The sequence below is a fragment of the Podarcis melisellensis genome (genome assembly GCF_964234715.1).
Source record: "Podarcis melisellensis genome assembly, chromosome: 10".
NCBI classification, from domain to species: domain Eukaryota; kingdom Metazoa; phylum Chordata; class Lepidosauria; order Squamata; family Lacertidae; genus Podarcis; species Podarcis melisellensis.
This window is the reverse complement of record NC_138542.1, coordinates 65195452-65217661: the sequence shown is the minus strand read 5'-3', so window position 1 is coordinate 65217661 and position 22210 is coordinate 65195452. Positions and strand designations below refer to the sequence as shown.

Sequence of the window (22210 nt, the reverse complement as noted above, 5' to 3'; positions counted from 1 at the left end):
GGTTGGCTAATGAAGGGAACAGGTTGCTGGTCAAGGTAGGTCTTTGGCCTGAGCCAGCAGGGCTCTGGGAGTGTTACATTCAAAATGTAATGAAGATTAGTAAGTAATTTTAAATGAGTCACATCCATTGCTCCACACGCTTTTTTCTTTTGGGGCACCTGCCCAGGCTGGGGGGAAATTCTCCACAAGACCTGAACTCACAACCCTGAGATTAAGAAGTATCATGCCAGCTCAGAATGTGGTGTTTGAGGTAGAAAAAAACGTTGCCCAGCCCCTCGGTCACCACTTTAAAAAGCAGTAGGTATCAGCAGGGTTAGATCCTGTGCGAAAGGTGCTGCTTCTCCTTTGCTGAAAACCCGGTCAGTTTGTGCTTTGTTCCTTTAGAGTCAACGCGTCTGGTTCCTTCCGAAGATCTATCAGCAGCAATTGCAAAACAGCAGTGCTGATCCATAGCTATGTATTGGTTTGTGTGTGCGTGCGTGTGGTGTTGTTTTTTTACTCTTGAGTCGGTTCTCTTGAATGCAGTGTTTTGTAAAAGATATACAGTATACATGAGCTGGGTGTTTAATTTACTATAAAATCAGCCTCCAGCTGAAAACCTGTGAAATCATTTTAGTTAATTTGCCGTATTTATCAGTTTACCAGCGAAACTTGAGCAGGCCAGTAGGGAATTCATCATCTGCAGCAGTTTGGAAAATTAAAAACAAAACCTTTGTTGTTGTTGTTGTTTTTCTCGGGGTGGCGGAGGAGAAAGGGAAGTTGAAGCAGCGGCTGCTTAGATCGCCGCCTTCCCTTGTACATCTACAGGGAGAGAAGGGAAAGGTGTCTGGCTTTACAAAGTTCTTCTGCCGCCTTCCACGTACACTCAGTTTTAATTTAACTTGTCACAATGCCTGCCCCTTTCAGACAAGTTATTTAATGCTGAACATCGCATCCGAAATACCTTACGAGCTGATGGACCACTCCTAAGAGCCCTCCTTGATATGTAAATAGGTTGCGATAAAACACAGGTCCTTCCTCCTTGGAAATGTTGTAAAGCATAAGCTATATTCTAATGACATCGTTCGCTGCATTTCCGCGCCCACGCGCCACATCATTGTCTGCCACCTGGGGTGACTTAAGTTTTTTGACATTGTTACATGGCGGGACGGAGTGGCATGCTTTACTCAAGGACTGTGTTCACACCATACATTTATTTTTATTTTTTAAATTTTTATTAGATTTTCCAGAATTATAACGAATATCACATAACAAAACAACAAACAAAAACAATGACATAAAAAGAAAAGATACATCAGAGAAAAACAACCATACAATACAAAATCACTCCCACCCACCACCATAACAAATACACAATAAAAACAAACTTAATCCTTTAAAAATCCAACTTTGTGTACATATTAATTGACTTCCTCTAGTCCCTCCCTTCTGAACTTCCTTGTATCTGATTGTAACAGCTTTCCAATATCATTATTAAACAAGAATACTTCCAATTATAATCTAATTTGTTCACTTTTCTTATTGTTCTGAATCCAATTTATTTAAATAAATCCTAGTTTAATCCTAGGCCTATTTGGTACTTTCAAGTGTTTTCTAATTTTTTATATTACAATATTTGTTCAAATAGTCCTTAAATTTCTTCCAGTCTTCTTGGTATTCCTCTTCTTTCTGGTCGCGGATTCTTCCAGTCAGGTCAGCCAGCTCCGAAAAGTCCATCATCTTCATCTGCCAATCACACCATACATTTAAGCACATTCCCTTCCTTCCCGAAGAATCCTGGGAACTGTGCTTTCGACTTCACAGAGCTATGATTCCCAACACCCTTGACAAACTATAGTTCCCAGGATTCTTGGGAGGGGGCTGCTTTAAGTATGGTGTGTACACAGCCCAGATAGCATTTTGGGTGGTTTCCCATAATATGCCATTCCACACTTATTTGCGCCTTTAGTTGCATTTTATTCGTGCTTGGTTATACTAAGGCCACAACCTTTCATCAGCTAACGAAGCCCTAATTATGTGGGCCTTCAGAATTGACTATAAATGCATGTCTGTTGGACTGCAAGTTTTAAGAGCATAAAAATCCTGTCTTAAAACCATCCAAGTTAGTGGCCATCTCTGCCGCCTTGTAGAGGTGAGTTCCATAGTTTAACCATCTGCTGTGTGAACAGGTTATTTCTTTTGTTCGCCGGTCCTGAATCTTCCAACATTCATCTTCATTGCCCCTGGGAGAAATGCTCAGAACCAGGGGTGCTCAGAACTTGAATAAAATATTGGGGGCAGGTAAGCTGCACCCCGAATAATCAGTCACAAGACATTATGCATGCACACCATGGCAATGCCCATCAACTAGGGGGGGTGGAAGCCCCTCAAATATTTTAATGGGGGAGGCCTAGGAGTTGGCTCCTATGCTCAGAACATCATTTTCCACTTAAGAAGAAGCCCATCTGAGCCTCTTTGAAAGTCATCAAAGATCTCTCCATTGCCTTCTATCTCAACCCAGCTTTGTAAGGTGAAGAAATTTTTCACCTTTGGGGAGCAGTAGGAGGTAGAGCAGGGGACGCAGGTGGCGCTGTGGGTAAAACCTCAGTGCCTAGGACTTTTGGATCGTATGGTTGGCGGTTCGAATCCCCACGGTGGGGTGAGCTCCCGTCATTCGGTCCCAGCTCCTGCCCACCTAGCAGTTCGAAAGCACTCTTAAGTGCAAGTAGATAAATAGGGACCGCTTTATAGCGGGAAGGTAAACGGCGTTTCCGTGTGATGCGCTGGTGCTGGCTCGCCAGAGCAGCTTCGTCACACTGGCCATGTGACCCGGAAGTGTCTCCGGACAACGCTGGCTCCCGGCCTCTTAAGTGAGATGAGCTCACAACCCTAGAGTCGGACACGGGGGGGGGGTACCTTTACCTTTACCTAGGAGGTAGAGCAGGGATCGGCAGACTTTTTCAGCAGGGGCTGGTCCACTGTCCCTCAGACCTTGTGGGGTGCCAGATGTCAGATGGCAGTGGTGGTTGCTCGTGAGTAACCAGGCAGGACTCAAACCTGTCTTTTACAGGTTTTATTTTGGTGCCAACGATTTACAGTGCAGAGCCACAAGTTCATGTCTGCCTCAATCGCTAGCAGAATCCGGGAGTGGTTGTTTCCTGGACCTCCCCCAACATAGAAGTCTCGTTACTCCCAGCCTTTTCCTTCCCTCTTTGCGCTTTAGACCTCTGTGCAGGGTGGGCGAAGGAAGAAGCGTGCTTCCCTCCTGGCCGGCTTGGCCTGAGGCTTCCACCAGCATCCTCTCGTCCTTTCCCCTCTTCCCCACTGGAGGTGGGGCTTTCCTCATCACCGGAAGAAGAACTGCTTCGCAAGATTTTCAGAGGCTCCCTGTAACACGACGGCCCCTCTGTTTCCCACCCCTGTTCTAATGGCATTTCCCTGACACCGGACTACATTTTTTTGGGGGGGGGGTAATGAACGAATTCCTATCCCCCACAAATAATCCAGAGATGCATTTTAAATAAAAGCACACATTCTACTCATGTAAAAACATGCTGATTCCCGGACCAGGCGATTGGGCTGGATCCGGCCCCCAGGCCTTAGTTTGCCTACCCCTGAGGTAGAGTAAGGGTCTGTTAGGAGCTGGTGTCAGGAAATGGTCGGCAAATAAAATAAAATAAAATGTCAGTGACGTTAACTCTTTATTCAAAGAAACCAAAACAGTGCAGGCCTGGTGATCTTGCCCTAATGAATCAGTTCTGAGGACCAAAATGGAGACCTTATACCTGGTGAATTGTACTCTACAATAAAGCTTTGTTCTTCGTGAAATTTGGGTTGAGGCCCAAACTGGAACCCACCAGTTTGTTTGCTTTGCTTAATGGTTCAGTTGCTATCTTTTTTTATTTCCTGGGCTGGGAAGCATGTTTTCCATATGCCAGCTAGTATAAAATAGCAGAATAATGTTGCTAACTGTGCATGAATATTTGGGGGGAAATTACTTGATGGTGCTCTAGGGAGCGATAAACAGTTGAGCGCCTCAATACAGCTAACCCAAGACACAGACGTACACACTTTCACCGCTATATAGTTATGCACAGCGCGCGGGAAAAAGTATCAAAGCTGTGAGACACATAAAACGGAATGAAAATATGCTGGTTTTCTCTGTACAGTACTCTGCTGCACTACATGCCCCCCCTCTGCCCCCCCAGCAAATGATTGCTAATACTCCTGGATGGGGAGAAGGGGAGGGGGCTTGAGGAAGATTTTTTTTTCCCTCCTCCCCCATCCGTCCCCCAGTGGAATGGAAACGAAAGAACTCCTTCATTACTAAAATAATTTGCACAATAATAGAAATAAATAACTGAATGGCAGGTTCTCTGGAGGAACGATTTCTCCGCGCTTCCCTACCAGCGCTGACTATGTGCTCATTAGCAGTGCATAGAATTTGCATGACATTTCCAGAGCTAAGGAAGGAACGAGATATCTGCTGTATAATAAGCACTTGCGGTTTGGAGGAAGATGGACAAGAACAGTGACTTGGCAATCTTCCAAGCCTTTCAGATCCATCGTGTATAGGTCTGGTCTTGGATGTCTCTTATCTGACATCTGTCCCCTGTCGCTTAAGACCCCCTTTTCCCGCCACCCCCTGGGGTTGCACGTGATCAAAGAAGGAGAAGGAATAAAAGGAAAGAGTCGATCGGCGGCTTTCAAGCTTCCGTCTTCAGGGAATGCTTTCCACCTCTGCCTGTTTGCTGAAGAAGCAGAGCCTTTGGCCACAGAGCAAAGACATGTTGTAGAACAGGGAGGCATGTTTGCGTGTCGAGGTCCCCAAGACACCCCCCAAATAAAACGCCATTGACACTTGATTTTAGTTTAAGGTTTTTGGCATAATTTGGGCCACAACTTTATTAAAAATACAAGAAATGTGAGTGGTTGCTTAGGCATTGGTTGAGAATATCTGACCCCGCACGGGGACAGACTGACATTCACATGCATGTGAAGTCAGTAAGGGACAAACATTTGGGGAGAGAGATGGAGCTGGGTACCATGCCCTCACCTCTCCCCAAATGCTCCCAGGGGCTCTTGCCTGGCCCTATCCCCTTGACAGGGGTTTGGACAAAAACATGGCGAGCCCCTGGATTCCTTTAATGGAATTCCCGTGCAGCAGCAGCATTTGGAGGGGCAGGCACAGCCAATCGATACCCCTCCACCAACCAGTTCCTAAACCAATGCCTAACCGCAACCTTACAAGTTGTGACGATTTGCTACGCAGTAGGCAAAAACCAAATGGCACCAGCCAATCAGCCAGATGGACAAAATTCCTACCGGGCCCCTGCCCCAAAAGCAGACGACCCCATGACAGGCATAGCAAGGTCAAGCAAACAACCCTGAACATAGGGAGGGTGGGTGGGTGATCCGATGCACACAGCGAAAAGAGGAAGCTCAACGCTGTGTGCAAGGTATTTAAAGGCTATGGCTGTCAATCACAAAATGGCAACATATGAATCTCCCCAGTAACAGGAAGCTCAATGATAATGGTGGCCAAACTCTTTTCCCGCCCAGCAACAGTGGGGTGTCTTGTTAGCCCCCACCGCAACACATGCTCTCCATGAAGGAGAACACACTTTTTTGGCACATGCTCAGTTCATGCACATGGGGCATAGGAAGCTGGCTTTATACTGAATCAGACCACTGGTCCTCTGGTGCCTAACCACTGTATAGCACCAGCAAGGGTGTGGCTGGCTTTTTAAAAAAGTAAATTGCAAGGGAGCTATTCCAGGTGGGGACCTTGGCGATTAGGGGCAGGAATGTCTTGGCCTATTGCCCCTACGGCAGTCTTGATGGGAAAAGGCTTGCGGGAAAAGGCAAATGAGTAAACCCTACAGAAATCCAGAGCGGAGTCCTAAGATTGTTGGATGGCACCCAGGGCTGGATTTAGATTTGCTGAGGCCCTAAGCTACTGAAGGCAATGGGGCCCTTGATATGTCCAGCTGTCCTTTGTCAGCAACAAATTGTCCCTGTTTTTTGTGTTGAATATATTCTATATGATAATTTGTGGACCTAATAGGTATCTAAAGCCATTTGCACATAACAAAATACGTATTTTATCAAAGTAATTGTTGAACTGAAATACAGTTGATAAGGTACCACTGTATATAGAAATGAGCAAACCGGTGATATTTTAGGGAGCAGGCTAGCAGGCGGGGCCCAATACTTACATCACAGGAGCCTACACAACACAAAACATTGTTGCTGTATGTAGGTTTTATTTTTTTATTTTTATCTTATATTTTGGAAATGTACATCCAGTTTTTCCCCCCTTTTAATTTTTTTGGGGGCCCCCAAGAGAGTGGGGCCCTAAGCTATAGCTTGTTCAGCTTATACGTAAATCCAGCACTGTTTGCGAGCAACTTCTCTTAACACCATGCATTTCTGTATTTTCACTAAAATCTTCATTTCTAAATAATAATAATAATAATAATAATAATAATAATAATAATACTAATAATAATAATAATAAAATTATTTATACCCTGCCCATCTGACTGGGCTTCCCTAGCCACTCTGGGAGGCTTCCAACAAAATATTAAAATACCGTAATACATCAATTTCTATACACATTTCCCTCTAATACATGCATATTTGTAAACACTGGTTGGAGAACTGCATTGCAAAATTTGGAAAGCTGTGAATCTTGAAGGATAAGTGCAAATCCGGCACTGGTGGCACCTTATCTGCCTCCTGACAATTCCTGCAGCCCAGCTGGTGCCAAACCTCTTGCTCTGCTTTCCTTTGGACTACATCAGCAAGGCTGAGAAGGGAGCTATTGTCATCTGGGCAACTTAGGACCTCCGTACTCACTAGGGCAGCCATATTGCAAAAAAATGAGAATCCAGACACAAAACTGTTGCGTTTGGGGGGGGGGTGTTTTTTTGCAAATTGAAGTTTTTAAGCTTTTTTAAAATGAAATTCACCCAAACAGAACAAAAATAACTTCAGATATGAGCAGCCCATATCCTTCTCGGACATTTTAAGCGGTTTTTCAAAAAATCCAACTGTTTCGTTTGAGACTCAGACCAGCTATCAACAGGTAGATTAATTAGCACAGCAAAACGGCGCAAACTTTTAAAAAGCTTTAAAAATATCTGCTGATTTTTATCTGCACTTTATTGGCAATTGCTTCACATTATGTTACGCAGAGGTTTTTTTATTAAGCGGTTTGTGAATTTTTCTAAACATGTTTCTTCTAAAAAAATAATAATAAGTGGGACAAACAATTTCGGTAGTAAGAAATCTGCTTCGGGTGCCTGCTGAGTCCAAATTCTGGAGCATCAGATTTGTCAACGCATCCCAACCCAGCTTTAAGCCATTTCAGGCTCTGTCGCTTTAAAGCTTTCTGAATGTGAGCTTGCTTAAACTCAATGCAATGCATACAGCTGCTGCCTTGACCTACTTTGCGTGAGCCTATACAGAAAAGGAAACCATCTAGCAATAACTTGACCGCACCCCCTTAAGAAAAAATAATAATCTTTGCAAGCACAGCATTAGAAGCCTTCTGGGGATTAGGTTTCCCCCCGTAGTAATCTTGCAACGACTCAGCCCTGATAGGGGGATGCTCATCTAGCAATGTCCGTTTGGGGTGAGGATCACTGTATTGCTGTAGGTAAAGGAGAGCGGGGAATCCTGCCCCAATATTCTGTCTTTGGCATAGTTGCTGCCCATTTCATACAGCTTGTTGAAATTGATTTGGGGTGGGGTGGGGTGTCCCATATGCCTCACAACTCTTCCCTGAGTTCATAGGCTTTGTTTCAGGCATCCATTGTCATTTCTCTTTTCATATATTAGAAAGCAGGGTTGAGGGTAGATTTCATCTAAATTAGAATCTGTGCACTCCGCTTAGTAGTAGTAGATTGAGCCAGAGGGGTAGGGATGGTCAAGGAAGGGAGAGGAGAGGAGAGGAAGAGAAAGGCAGAGAGTGACTCCAGAAAGGAAAGAGAGAAGGTTGCATGTACAGCGAAATGTTTTCCACAGGGCTTGCCGTCAGTTAGCGCTGCCATGTTCACAAGACCAGCTCTCGTTTTGAAGTGGTAATGAAGCATTGATCACAGATGAGGCAAGGTGGGGGCGGGGAGGGGGAAAAGAGGGGTTTGAATTGCCCTTTGCTCATTCGGTGTGTTTTTTTTATTTTTATCTCCTAGCTGTGGAAGACAGAAAATTGTTCATAGGAATGGTTTCGAAGAAGTGTAACGAGAACGATATCAGGGTGATGTTTTCTCCATTTGGCCAGATAGAAGAATGCCGGATCCTCCGGGGACCAGACGGGCTGAGCCGAGGTGAGTGCGAAAAGCCTACGAAACCCTCTTATCATTATTTTTAAGTGCTAATTGGAGCTGGAGATCACGGCCGGGGGAGATGAAGCCACTGTCAGCATCTAGAGGCTATGCTCGGAAGCATGCCATGTGACAGAGGAACCCCTGCGAATTCTTTAATAGAAGCTGAAATTATCACCTTTTACTCAATAATAATAAGAATAAGAATAATGCCCAAGAGGTTATCTGTGGCAACGTACATTAAGGCATGTCATTGCCCTCTTTGACAGGTGGAGAGAGAGATTCAACACAGGGGCCGTTTCTCCCATATTTTTAATTTAGATGGCCATCATTCTGACAGGTGGGGTGCACATGAGGGAACGGCTTTCATACTGCAGAAATGCCTGTGGCCAGATGGATTGTGCTCACCTGCCTGCCTCTGGGCCCAGATCACCTCCTAAGCTCATGCGGGTGGTTGTGCTTTCACTGCGATGCTCTCCCCTAGTTCAGTTTTCTCTACGGGAGTGAACGTCAACCATTCCTCTAATGCTATAGAAAGTAGGAGGGTGCCTTTGGGGACAGCTGAAGCCTGCTCTCTGCCTCTGGTGACTCCAGATTTAGAAAACCAAGCCTGGTCCTATCTGCACCTCTTTGTCTGCTTCGCCCTACCCTGTGTTTGGTTTCTTGACAGCCGTGGGGCTGGGGAACGCGTGTGGACTTGCAGGCGGGGCTGGACTACTCATTTTTCCTGGCCGCTGGCCATCCTGGCTGGGGCTGACAGATATGATAGTCCAGGCTTCCTCCAACTCAGCCCTCCAGAAGTTTTGAGACTACAAATCCCATCATCCTTGACCACTGGTCCTGCTAGCTAGGGATCATGGGAGTTGTAGGCCAAAAACATCTGGAGGGCCAAGTTTGAGGATGCCTGTTATAGTCCAACAACATCTGCAGGCCCACAGGTTGTCCACCCCTCGACTGAGTGTGGTGGCAATGTTTTGAGCCAGCCTTTATGCAGCAAACTATGTAAAGGGCTTGAAGATATGTAGCATGCCCATCACTGTTTAAATGTGTTTGGCTGATATGGCCTGGTCCATGCTGCGAATTTGCAGACGGAATTCAAGGAGGGAACTTATGTGGTACAGATCCCAGGGGGAATTTGAAAACAGCAAGAAGAGGTTAACTCGCAAAGCATGTGGCGTGGCCATATAGGTCTTCTCGGCTGTTAATGACTAAGCTTTCCTAATCACATCTACTCCGCTAGAAAAAAAATTATATGTAGCATTCCCTGTAACTGCATATGTTGCGATAGATTTGGAAGATGCTGATGTTTATTGGTCTTAGGGTTGTATGACGGTCAGCAAGGTAATGTCTGCAAATTCTGACATTTACTGACAAATCTGTAGAGCCTTGAATGATATCATTTTCACCATATGCAGGTGAAGGAGATTCATCAGACCACAGATGTAAATGTGTATGTGTGTTTTAAGAGGCTCGTGACACCCATACGCTGTCATACGCTGTCTTAAGACATACCAGTAAATGTCATTAATCATCAAATATCAGACATTTACCATAACATTAAAACCATCAAAAGGTGCGTATTGGTTCCAATTTGTGTAGGAGTCCATACCTTCTCACTGGTTAGTGCAATGTGGAATTCATTGTAAAGGGAAACACAACAATATAGTCACAGGAATATTTGTGCACTTAATAAAAATAATTCTGGGCCCCCCCAGCTGAATTCTACAACGTGGATAAATTATGCAAATCAAATTAAGCTTATTTGCATACATGTTCTTATTTGACGTAATTTATTCAGCATCTGCCAGTCACGAGATGAGGCCAGGAGCTGTGCAGAACACTCTGACTTCTGTAAATCACTCTCTGCTTCGGAAATGTCATCAGGCATCACTTCTCATTAAATGTAGCCCAAGATTTCCTTCCCAGTTTCCCAAAAATACTCTCCCCTGGAAAACAGATCCTGATTTTCTACTGTTTTCTTTGGGGTGAGAGAAATTTCACCATATACACACACACATACACACACACATATGAGGAAGGAGTTCTGCATACCTTACTTAAACTTATGAGGTTGCAAAGGATGGGGTTTTTTGTTTTTGTTTTTTTTTAAAAAAAAAAAGCTTTCCCCTTGCTTTTAAAACTTTTATTTTGTATTTTTATGTTGTGAACCGCCCTGTGAGCTTCACATGAAAAGCAGGATAAGGATTTAATAAATAAATAAATTTTAATTTAAAATCAATATGGGGGAGAAATCTCAACTACCTTTATACGTTTAAGTAAGATAAGCTGCAAGTAACCCTACACACACACACACACAATGTTCAAGAAATATCTTCCACTCCCGTGATCTTCCCATGAGTTTTTGTTTCTTACCCCACCCCACCCCACTCCCCCTCAATAGCAGAAAAAGAAAATTTCAGCGCAGCTCTGGATCTCCGCATTTTCAAGCCCATTTCCACAGTCCAAAGAGGCTGGAAACTTGACTGCTGAGATTTAACAGAATTTTGCTTTTCTTTACCCATTACAAAATTCTGGACATCTGCCCAATGCACACAGACCTGCTTATGTAGAGTTCAACCAGATACTCAATTGACTCAGTACTGTCCCATCCTCAAGGAACTTAGGAAGATGTGGCCTTGCCTTATTGCTCCATGGATATGGGACTGTCATTGTGCAGCTGCCCATACAACGGATGTCAATACCACAGAATCAAGGGAATCACAGTTTATGCATTTTCATTGCAATTCTTACATGTATCCCAAAGGCATGAGTACATCGCCTTGGGGAAAATTCCTGAAAGTACAGAAACAATGTTCTAAAAACTAGCAGGACCCATGTAGATGATGATGAAGAAGAGGAGTTTGGATTTGATATCCCGCCTTTCACTCCCTTTAAGAAGTCTCAAAGCGGCTAAAATTCTCCTTTCCCTTCCTCCCCCACAACAAACACTCTGTGAGGTGAGTGGGGCTGAGAGACTTCAAAGAAGTGTGACTGGCCCAAGGTCACCCAGCAGCTGCATGTGGAGGAGCGGGGAAGCGAACCCGGTTCCCCAGATTATGAGACTACCGCTCTTAACCACTACACCACACTGGCTCTCTGTAGATGTAGATGTCTGTGTTTTCACGCTATCCTCAGTCCTAGAATGGGAACCTTCCTTCTCTCCCATTCCATGGCATCAAGAGCCTTGTTATATTCTGAATTTTCAGTTTTCTGTACACTTTGCGAGCTTCTGTGTATCTAGGATCTTGAGCAAGCTTGTTCTCTTTGAGGTTTGCTGCTATTTCACTGTCAGAATAGATTTTTGAGGTGCAGGCCGAGCATTTTCAAGCACGGATGGGCAGGTGACAAATGATGAGAGCATAAGAAAAGCCTGGCTGCTGGACCAGGTCAAAAGCCCATTCATTCCAGCATCTTGTTCTCCTGGCGGCCAACCTGATTCTTTTTATCTAATCTATTTAACAGAATTAAATAGCAGGGCACCAAGGGGGAGAGGAAACACTCCTTCCATGTAGTCACTTTTCTTAATTGATCTTCAGTACCAGAAGATTACGTCACAGGGCCAGCTCTACCATTAGACAGAGTGAGGCAGCCATTCCTCTCAAGCCCTTCTTGTGTACTATATGGCCTGCCCTGAACTCCCACAGCTAGCCTGCTGCCCTTGGGTGTGGTAGAGGAGGGTTTAGGGCAGCTCAACTGGTTCCACCACACTGGGCGCCGAGCTGTGGTTGGCGTTGCAGGGCATCATAATTATGACATAGTGCATGCACAGAACGGAAGGCGAGAGGTGGGGGAGTGTTGGAGCTTCCGTACGACCGAGCTGTAATAGCTCTCCTCCCTGTCGTATCTTCGGAATCCATCGACCTCTGCTCCAACGTTGATTAATGACCTAAGCCTTTAATGAGGCTTCAGGCATGCTCCCTCATTACACAGAGTATCCAAACAGCAGCAAAAGGAGTGAGACATGTGCACTACATTGCTACGTTTATTTCTAACTACGCAGGACAGAAAAGAAATGCACCTACTCTCTGTGAGAGTCAGTGAACAACTGTACAAAGAAACAGGAAACCAGTAACAGGACGCTGCTGAAATTTGAAAGGCCAGTGTCCATTCCTGGTAGAGGACACTGTCCTGTCCATAGAAATAAGGTACAACTGGCAAGTTGGTTCACTCAATACTGAGGAAGATGGACCAGTATTTTCTGAGTCAGAGTAAGCCAGCTTCCCATGTATTTGTATAACTGTCCACAGGATGCTGGAACATCATCCCTGGAACAAAGTAACTCTAGAAAACCTGGTCTGAGTTCAAGGCACACTTTCAAACAAAGAAAGAGACGAATGGGACCGCAGAGAAAATAATAAGAAACCCAGTTGTGGGGATGGCAAGGGCAAGGTGCAAACTGGGACTGGGAACTTGTGACTCATAGCAGCAGGGATGGTCCTTATGGGCCAGGTGGTATGCCAAGGCCTTAACCAGAAATAAAACAGGCAGGTTAGTTAATGCTCAAGTTGCATTTGAACAGTTGGCAGGAATGAGCAGTTAACAAGCTCAGGAGAACTCATAATAGGGACAGAACTTCCCAGGGAAGGAATTTGACCTCCAGGCAGACAGGGCAGTAAGATCTCCAGTGGCAGGTTGGAATGATAACTGCCGTTATTTGTACAGTCTCCCAGAAATATCCTCTGGACTTGATAAAGGAAAATGTTGACGTTCGAAGTCTTCAGTAATAATTTAATCAAGAGGTTTCTGTGTTTGGGGTGAGTTTGGGATTTTGCAAGATATAGATATGAGATATAGCAGAGCCATCAGGAATACCTAAAGAACTGGGCTGGTGTGCCTCTTGGCTGGGGGCAAGGAATGAGTGGAAGGTAGAGAATGTAAGAAGATCCCTCATGGATCCCCAGCCATTGATAGTCTCCATGACTTTGTTTAATCTCCGTGTAAAGCTATCCAGGTTGGTGGCCACAACTATGTATTGGCAGTAGCAAATTCCATAATTTAACTACGTGCTGTGTAAAGAAATACTTCCTTTTGTTTGTCCTCAATGTCCCAAAATTCAGGAGCAAAAGAAGGGCAATGAATGAGGAAGCACTACGGACTTGCACCCTTCAACTTGTCTGGTCCTTCTGTGCGGCATGAAATACAGATGTTATACTCAAATTATGGGTCATAGTTATGTCTCAAAGCAGCCTTCTTCAAAGTTCTAGGTGTTTTGCCTGTCCTTTGAGGGATGAGGCTTCTGAACATTATTTGTGATGACCATAAGGGATTCTAAGATTTTCAGATTTTCAGATATGCTCCCAGCCTTAGAAGATTGGGAACTATATATCGAGCTACTCTCTGCTCTTCAGAGGAAACAGCTGAGATTAAGAGAGGTTGAATGATCTTTTCCTGTGACCAGGAAAAAAAAATACACGTGAAGCCAAAATAAATTTGGTAGAAAAACCTTTTTTATATATAGAGTTACAGCTCAAGCCGTATTATAGCCCCAGCTACCGACCGCAGGAAAGCAAATTAAGCATTTAATTTTTTCATGTTAATAGGACTAATTGGATTAACTATGCAAGCTGGAAATGGATGAGTACAGGTATCTGGGCAATTAGTTCAATATTAATTGTAGCCAATAGAGAGTCGAGTGTTTTCAATCCTGCATGAGTTATTTCACAAGGCAAACAGCACCCTGGGTTTATACACTTGTCTGGCAGAGGTTAAGCTCATGTTGTTTCAGTCATGAAAGAGTCCCTGACCACTGTGAGCCATCAGCAAATGATGGGATTTGGCTGTGTGTGTTGATTCATCCCTAGATTGCAATTGCACAATGAGCCACAAACTGATGAAGTGTAGCAGTGCAGTGCATTGGCCAGATGACGGTTATTACTCTGGGTCCTCCTCTCTGCACAGCCCAGATCAAATTCTTGATTGAACACACAGATAGATAGAGGGAGCATATTGGGTTATGTATGAAAGCCTAGAAGCCGTACAGACTTTTGTGGCTTAGGAGCAAAGACAGCACAACTAGTAGCAAGCACAATGTTGCATCTGTTGAAAACTGGTGTGTGTAACAAAGAGATGCACAAATTGGGAGAGACATGCAGCACACACTTCGGGGATGGAACCGAAGGCTGCGCAAGTCGCACGCTTTTCATGTTTTGAGATTGCTGGGGGAGCCTTTGTGCTAAACTCCATCTGTGCATCTTGTTAGGCTGATTGGAGCATGGAGCCCAGCCATGTCGTCGTGCTCCCAAACATTTTAAAATTTCCTCCAGAAGAAGGGCACCCTTCCAATGCAGGTTTGGGCAACTAGCTAAGATGCTTAGTGTTGCTGTTGCTGCTAATATTACTTGGGATGGGACATGATGAGGCTGGATGACCAGCTATTTTTGTTTATTAATTTGATCCAAAAATGCTTTCTTTGAAGGGTGGAGAGTAAATTAACTCATCCATTGTTATGTGCTTGTTTATTTTGAACCTACCTCTCAGGCAGAATCAATTAGGGCTCCTGGGGAAATTACTGTTTTGCCTGATGGGGCTTGTCCTGTGAGTTTTGGCAAGGTTCAGCCATGTTTTTTAATGTCTGTATGAAGCCATATGGAAAGGTCTGCCAGAGATTTAGGGTAGAGTGTGTGGGTTGAGCTCAGCTCTGTTTTCCCCATTTCAGAGGAACCACAGGAGTAATAAAAAGATCTGTACAGGTGCCTAGAGATGGTGATAGTCTGGATGAAAGCGAATAAACTGAAGCTCAAACCCAACAAGAGGGAGATATTTATTATGGGGACTCAACTGATCTGGAAAGTTACAGTTCTGTGCAAGATGGGATGGGAGTCGCACATCTCTTGGAGGTGCAAGATTTAGGGGTATTTTCTGACCTTACAGAGATCTTAGAATCTCATATCGTAGTCATGGCAAAGCGTTTACACTGGTCCACCAACTGTGATCATTGCTAGGCAGTGAAAACTTGTCCTGTGTGATTTATGCTTTGGTAACTTTTATATGAAACGTACAGGGATCTAGCATTGCTAGCATGTCCAGAAACATGGCAGCCTACTTCGCTGATGGGAACCCACTCTATTGATATTAAAATAAACTGGCTCCAGAATTGCTTGTTGCTACAATTCAGACTAATAATTTTAAATCGCCCTTCCCCCCACTCCCTCCAGAAGCTAGTGAGATGCTTCTGACTCCATTGAACTTAGTAGGATTATTCTGAATAAAGAGGTAACAGAATTCTGTGGCTCAGTTCAGACGTTACACTAAACCGTAGTTTAGCATTATGAAAACAAGCCACAGCAAACATAGATTCCCCCTTCACCTCAGACCTCGCCACCAGGAGGAATATGGAGGCTTTTGCTTCCAGTTAAGGTTAACCACAGCTTGTTCTCTGAACCTGATGAACTCTGCTTAATCTTAACTACAGTTTGTTTGAAGCGACTTGATTGCAAAATGCAGGTTATGAAGCTTACTTGTTTTAACTTAGTTAGCATTAACCGTAGTTTTAGATTTGGATGAAGCACTGTGTCGTAGTTGGAATCAAAAGCTTTCAGACTGTTGCTCACAGTTGTGAAGAAGTTAGAGATGGGGGTGAGGAGCAGATAATCCCCAGGCTCACTGCAGCTTGTTTTTGTCATACTAAACTACGGTGTAGCATAACGTGATAACACATTTGTGTGTATTCCAAGCATCATGAACTTGGGGAAAGTTTTTTTTGGGGGGACACCGTGGTCCTCCTTCAGATTTTGGTGAACCAATGAGGCAAGACTCTAAAGACCAAAGCAGCTTATTTGGTGGGTCAAGTGATTGGTGAGGCTTCCATAAATACTACACAGATTTGTTCAGTGAAGGTTGGTGACCTTCTGAACAACCAAAATGGTGGTGGTTGTTTTTTTAAAAAAAAATGTTTTTATAAACATGCTTGAACTTGTGGAAAGGATCACATGAAACCCACTAAAGCTTTCTAAGAGACCAAAGGAAGCGTGTTGTGAAGCAAAAGTAATTCCCCCCCCACAAAATTATTAGGAATGCTTCAGAAATTCAGTCATTGCCAATCCCAGTATAAACTGAAACAATCTACAGCCTCCTGTAATTATGTCTTGATCAGAATTTAGTTATCTGCCGACTTTCAAACTTTCTGAATGTTCTGACAGAGATCTCAGCTGAAAAAAATCTAGAGAACTACGATTTTAAAATGTGTATGTTGAGATAAAATGTGTTTAAATATAGTATTTAAATGTGCATTTTGTGCATTTTTAAATGTGCAGATTAATGCAAAAAAGGAGAGAGGAGGGAATAGATATTTGGGGTGAAACATGCAGAAGTGATACAGACAAGAAACAGGCCACTTTTTGCACCCCTAACCATTATTTTGCCAAATGAATATTTCTCAGCAAGCGCCCAGGGAACAGTGTATGGAAAGTGGGAATGAAATAGTGTGGGGAAGCCTTATCAGTTTGCAGCTACTGAAATTTGCTTGCAGTACTGATGAATAATGGCAAATCTGAGTTAAGATACCATTTCAATTGAGATGACAAGTGTAATAGATGCGTCTCTAAATCTGCGCAGTGACAAGTTCTTGTGCTTCTTTCTGATCCCGTCTGCAAGGAGGAAATTGCTTTGAGAAAACCTTTCTCCAGTCAAACACTGATCTATTCTGGACAGCTGGCAGGCAGTCTCACAGAAAAATAGTGAAAGTTCACTCACTTTAGGATTTACTAGCAATCTGTGACATTCCAAAAGTAGAGTTGATTAATCTGGATCAATAATCCCGGCTACTAAAAAAGAGCCCTGATAGAAAGATTGGTTGCGCATATATATATATATATATATATATATATATATATATATATATATCACATGTTTTTAGCATCTTTAGGTATGTATTTGCACCTGCTCTTTTTGGAGGACTTGTGTCAGGTTATAATGCTTAAGAAAGCTAAGTAAATAAATAAATGCAATATTCATGTGGCATAAAAGAGGGGAAAGGTGCGCAATATGAAAATAATAACAGAACAAGACAAGTTGCAACATGATCACAGTGCTGGTTGTGGACAAATTAAGGGTAATGATGATCCACTGGGAAAGCCTGAGTGAATAAAAAGGTCTGTGACTCACGAGGAAAGATTGTAGGTGCCTGGTGCAAAGAGGGACTGCCAAAGAACTGGTATCACCAGTTGGCAAAGAGTAAAGGTAAAGGGACCCCTGACCGTTAGGTCCAGTCATGGCCGACTCTGGGGTTGTGGCGCTCATCTTGCTTTATTGGCCGAGGAAGCCGGCGTACAGCTCCCGGGTCATGTGGCCAGCATGACTAAGCTGCTTCTGGAGAACCAGAGCAGCACACGGTAAACGCTGTTTACCTTCCCGCCGGAGCGGTACCTATTTATCTACTTGCACTTTGACTTGCCTTTGAACTGCTAGGTTGGCAGGAGCAGGAACCGAGCAATGGGAGCTCACCATGTCGCGGGGATTCGAACCGCCGACCTTCTGATCGGCAAGTCCTAGGCTCTGTGGTTTAACCCACAGTGCCACCCACCTCCCTTCCTGGCAAAGAGTAGGGGTGGGGAAACTTGAGGGCCAAATGCAGGCTTCTCTGACTTGCCCTCACGACTCTCTCAGGCAATGTCCCCTCTCTAGGCTACACCCCACTCTAACAACTCCCTGTGAGGGATTGTGTCCCTCAGGCTGAAAATGTTTCCCTGCCCCAATGTGGAGGCATCTGGTTGGCCACTGTGAGAACAGGATACTGCAATGAATGGACCATTGGCCTGATCTAGCAGGCTCTTCTTACTTTCTTGCCCCCATATCTCTATGTTCTCTTTTTGTTTTCATTCTGAAAACTGGATGCTTTGAGCCTAAAGGCCTTTGCTCAACGAAAGGGCACTGAATTACAGCTTTCCTCAACCTGGTGCCCACCAGATGTTTTGGGCTATAACTCCCATTATCCCTTGCCATGAAGATGCTGATGGGACTTGTAGTCTGGAGGACATCAGATTGGGAGAAACTGGTCTATTTTGTGCAACACAACGCTGAACCACTTGTTCCAAAACTTGATGCTTTGGAGGAAAGCATAAGGTGATGTGGACATTCTGGTGCCTGATGTGTGTGAGTAGGAAGATATTTGTTAATTCTTGCAGTTTGCACGTTGAAGCATGAGATTTGATTAGCCATATCTTAATGTGCATGATGGTAAATGTTATTAATGGGCGGAAAGCTGCCAGGCTGCCCTCTTTATCTTCAGTGACCGCTTGGCATTATGTCTATTTACACAGTATTATTACTATTATTATTATTATTATTATTTAGATTTATGCCCTACCCTAGTTTGCAGGCTCAAGGTTTTAAAAAGCACTCTACCCTTGCCATTTGCCCTCATCCTTAAGATGCATTTTTTAAAGTCTCATCTAACTCGGGTCTTCTTACCATGTTAGAAGAAAGCATAAATAGAGGATTGACTGATTGATTTTACTACATAAAATAAAATAAAGCACATAAATTACATGCGGCCACAGAAGTTCAGTAGGGAAGTTTACAAAATATATTTTCACTATATTTGCATATTCTTAAAAACTGGGAGTAATCTAAGATTGAACCAAATAACACACACACACACACATACACACACATTGTGTGAATTTGGGGGAATCCTTTTAGTTTTGAAGGTGGGGAGGAACATATTAACAACAATTTGATGTCAGCAGCATGGTTACCTTGAGAGCACCAAACTCCATTTTAATTGTGGATCCGGAACTTGCCGATGTGCCATTGAATCCAGCCTGCAAAACAATGGTAGATGCATAAACTGTACCTTAATGATTCGCTATCGTTTTGCACGTTGCTAAAGTTTTTCTGGCCTTCTGTAGGCCAGCTCGGCATATACTAAGAAAGCCAGTGGGGAGGGCAGAATTACAAGCCATACAAGACATGGGGCTACTGCCAAAAGCAACAGCCCAACCTCCCCTTAAGATTCAGTTAGATGTACCTGTATCATGGCTCCATCTCTGTACCATATCATTGGCTGCCACTGGCAGACGGCAGGGGCTGGGGCAACAGCACAGGTAAGACTAAACATAGGAAGAACATGGGGAACTTACTTATACCTAGTCAGGACACTGGCCCAGCAGGCTCAGTATTCCCTACTCTGACTGGCAGGGGCTTTCTAGGTTTTAGGCAGGAGTCTTTCCTAGCCCTACCTGAAGATGCTGAGGTTTGAACCTGAGATATGTTCCATCAGTTGTTATGAAGAGCTCAGAGGGATCGCAGGCTAGTGCTGTCATCTTAGGTATTGCATGTGCCCCAGTATTGCGTGTAATTTTGCCATGGAGCGAAATTCCTAGGCAAAAGAAAAAATTAGCTGGAGTAACTATTTCCTCAACAAATTACTTCCTCCTTAATTCTTTCTTTCCTCCTTTAAAGTTGTGTCCCACATGTTGATTCTCATTCATAGGAAAATTATAACATGGGCAGGAGCTGCCAGAGCAGATCTCAGGCTACAGCTGCCCCCTGTCTGGAAGATGTGCCCCATGCTGGTTCCTGGAGCTAGGCATACCTACCTTCAGTCTGGCTTGCATGTTGCGGAATACCATGTGGAAGAGCTCATGATAGGTCACCTCTGCATGCAGTGGACACCAGCAATGTCCATTGTTACCATGATCATTCTCAACATGATGGTGGCAACCTGCACTCATAGCTGTCAACTTACAGATTTGAAAATAAGGGACCAGCAGCCAAAATAAGGGATTTTAGTCAACCAGCTCCCAAGCCAAAGGCAGAAAGCCCAGCCAGCCCAGCAGCCAAATGAAGCCCAACCAGCAAAGGGGGTGCAGCAAGGAAAACCACTGTCACCTCTCTGCTGGGAAGTGCTGAGCAAAGGTGAGTCCCCAGGCAACGCGGCCAATTTGATCGGCACAAGGCATGCAAGCTCCACCCCCCCCGTCATTCTTAGACTCCTTATTGGGTGAGCAATGCAGCCAAGCAACACAGTTGGAGCCTCCCTCCTCCCTGGCCGGCAGGGAAGGAGGGAGAGGAGCTGCTTCCTTTGAAACCCGGGAAATTTAAGGGACATCATCAATAAGGGACAGCAGCAGGAAATGGCTCTGGGATAAGGGAGTTTCCTGCCAAATAAGGGACGGTTGACAGCTATGCCTGCACTGTGAGCCACAGCACTTGTTGCGGCCACAGAGTGAGGCAATGTTTACATGGACCGCATTTCAAGTGTCTTCCACATGGATGCTGTAACATGTACACCAGCTCTCAAATGTTCCCTGATCAGTATGTGGATTGTGGCTTTTTGTCAGAAGTTGTATCCAGTCAGTTTGCTTCTCTCCAATGTTGTTCCTTTCCTTTCCAGTAAATCATTTAATTGTCTCCATGCATGCGCCCCCTCTGCCCCATATACTTCCACATGCTGCTGTTGTCTTCCTCCATGTACCCATCACTTCCTTCCTTGAATAAAGGGAATACTAATCCACTCGCTCTTGAGAAGACTTGGGATAGAGATATTATTTACTCCTTCTGCCTATTGGGAAACCGGGGCATGGGGCTGCAGATGACATGAGCAGAAATGTGGTCAGAGTTCGTTTTCCTTGAGTGGCCTTTGGTGGGTGATTGCACCCTACCGTCAATGCTACAAAAGCTGCTTCTCAGAACCATTGCTTTAAGGAAACCATACAGAATTGTACTTGTTTCTGTAGAGGAACGAACGGAGAGGGCAAGCCCACGTAAGAGACTGCAGTGCCTAGCTGTTTCATAAGTGCCAAAGAGCAGAGAGCAGGAGCAACCCTCAAGAACTGGGAAGGGCTTGGGAAGATGGGGAAATAGTGGACAATTTGCTTGGATGACTTGGGAGCTGCTGCATCAAAGCCTTTACCTTGTGTAACGACTTTGCTGCAGCTGAGAGAATGAAGATGGGTAACCCTTATTTATCTGCTTATAATGAGTACTGTTTTAAAGATAGATGATTTTGAGACTGATGGTAAATTTGGACCTCTTTAATTTTAGTGCACAGCCTCAATATGGAGTCTAGCCGAGGTACTGTAGACCATTTACCATTTTACTACTACACCTATTTGTCTAGAATTATGTATAGAAAGTTGTTAATTTGTCTGAATATTTTTAATTTTCCCCAAAAAATGTTTCCTGGATTATACCTGCAGAAACCTGTCATGTGTCTAAACAGTTAAAATATCACCAGCTGATTGGCTGTATCAGAAAAATACATAATCTCTTAGTACATAATTTTAATATTCAAATTTGATGATAGTGCTAAGCTATGCCATTTATTCATACATGAATATTGTCCTCCCTGGTGCTGAGGACTTTAATGTTTGCCATAAAATGCTGTGTATGATATTAAAATGCATTGATAGAATTTAATCGGACAATGTCATAGTAGCTTTGAGTTCAAGCAAACATTGCCTCCTCTGTGATCCAGTGTGGGCACAATACTGCAAACCATAGTTTACAAATGGAGAGCCAATCTCAGCAATGCATACACCTCTCCCACTTTCCAGGAAAAAAATCCACTCCTCCCTTCCATTCCCTTGTTTTACCTTAACCACTGCTTAGTGCCATGGTATGGGAGCCCCTCTTTTGACCAGAATTGGAAACCATGGTTTGAAATAGTTTTGCGAACCCTGGTCAAAAAGACACCTGGTTAAGCTTGGCCATGGTTCGTTCTTTCTTTCTTTCTTTCTTTCTTTCTTTCTTTCTTTCTTTCTTTCTTTCTTTCTTTCTTTCTTTCTTTCTTTCTTTCTAAATAGTAGTGTTTATACACTGCCAACTCATGTAAAATGTCAAGGCACTCCAGTGGACCAAAGAGGAAGGGCACATACCTGACACTGGCTCTGATATGCAAGCTATGGTTTGCAAGATGGCAGAACTGAATTTGCACCAAACCATTATGTTGTTCAATTAAA

The 22210-nt window shown here is 44.0% G+C and overlaps 1 protein-coding gene across 30 annotated transcripts in view; it reads left to right on the top strand.

Annotated features, from left to right (window-relative positions):
- The window catches only part of CELF2 (CUGBP Elav-like family member 2), a 518056-nt gene that overhangs the window by 430638 nt on the left and 65208 nt on the right, over nucleotides 1-22210 (top strand). For 17 of the 30 annotated variants that reach the window (XM_081927063.1, XM_081927066.1, XM_081927087.1 and 14 more), the window contains 2 exons: nucleotides 8178-8312; nucleotides 21294-21323. In XM_081927063.1, coding sequence (XP_081783189.1) covers nucleotides 8178-8312; nucleotides 21294-21323 — 165 coding nt within the window. The remainder of the gene's footprint in view (nucleotides 1-8177; nucleotides 8313-21293; nucleotides 21324-22210) is intronic. The other 13 variants (XM_081927070.1, XM_081927078.1, XM_081927082.1 and 10 more) reach the window with 1 other exon arrangement.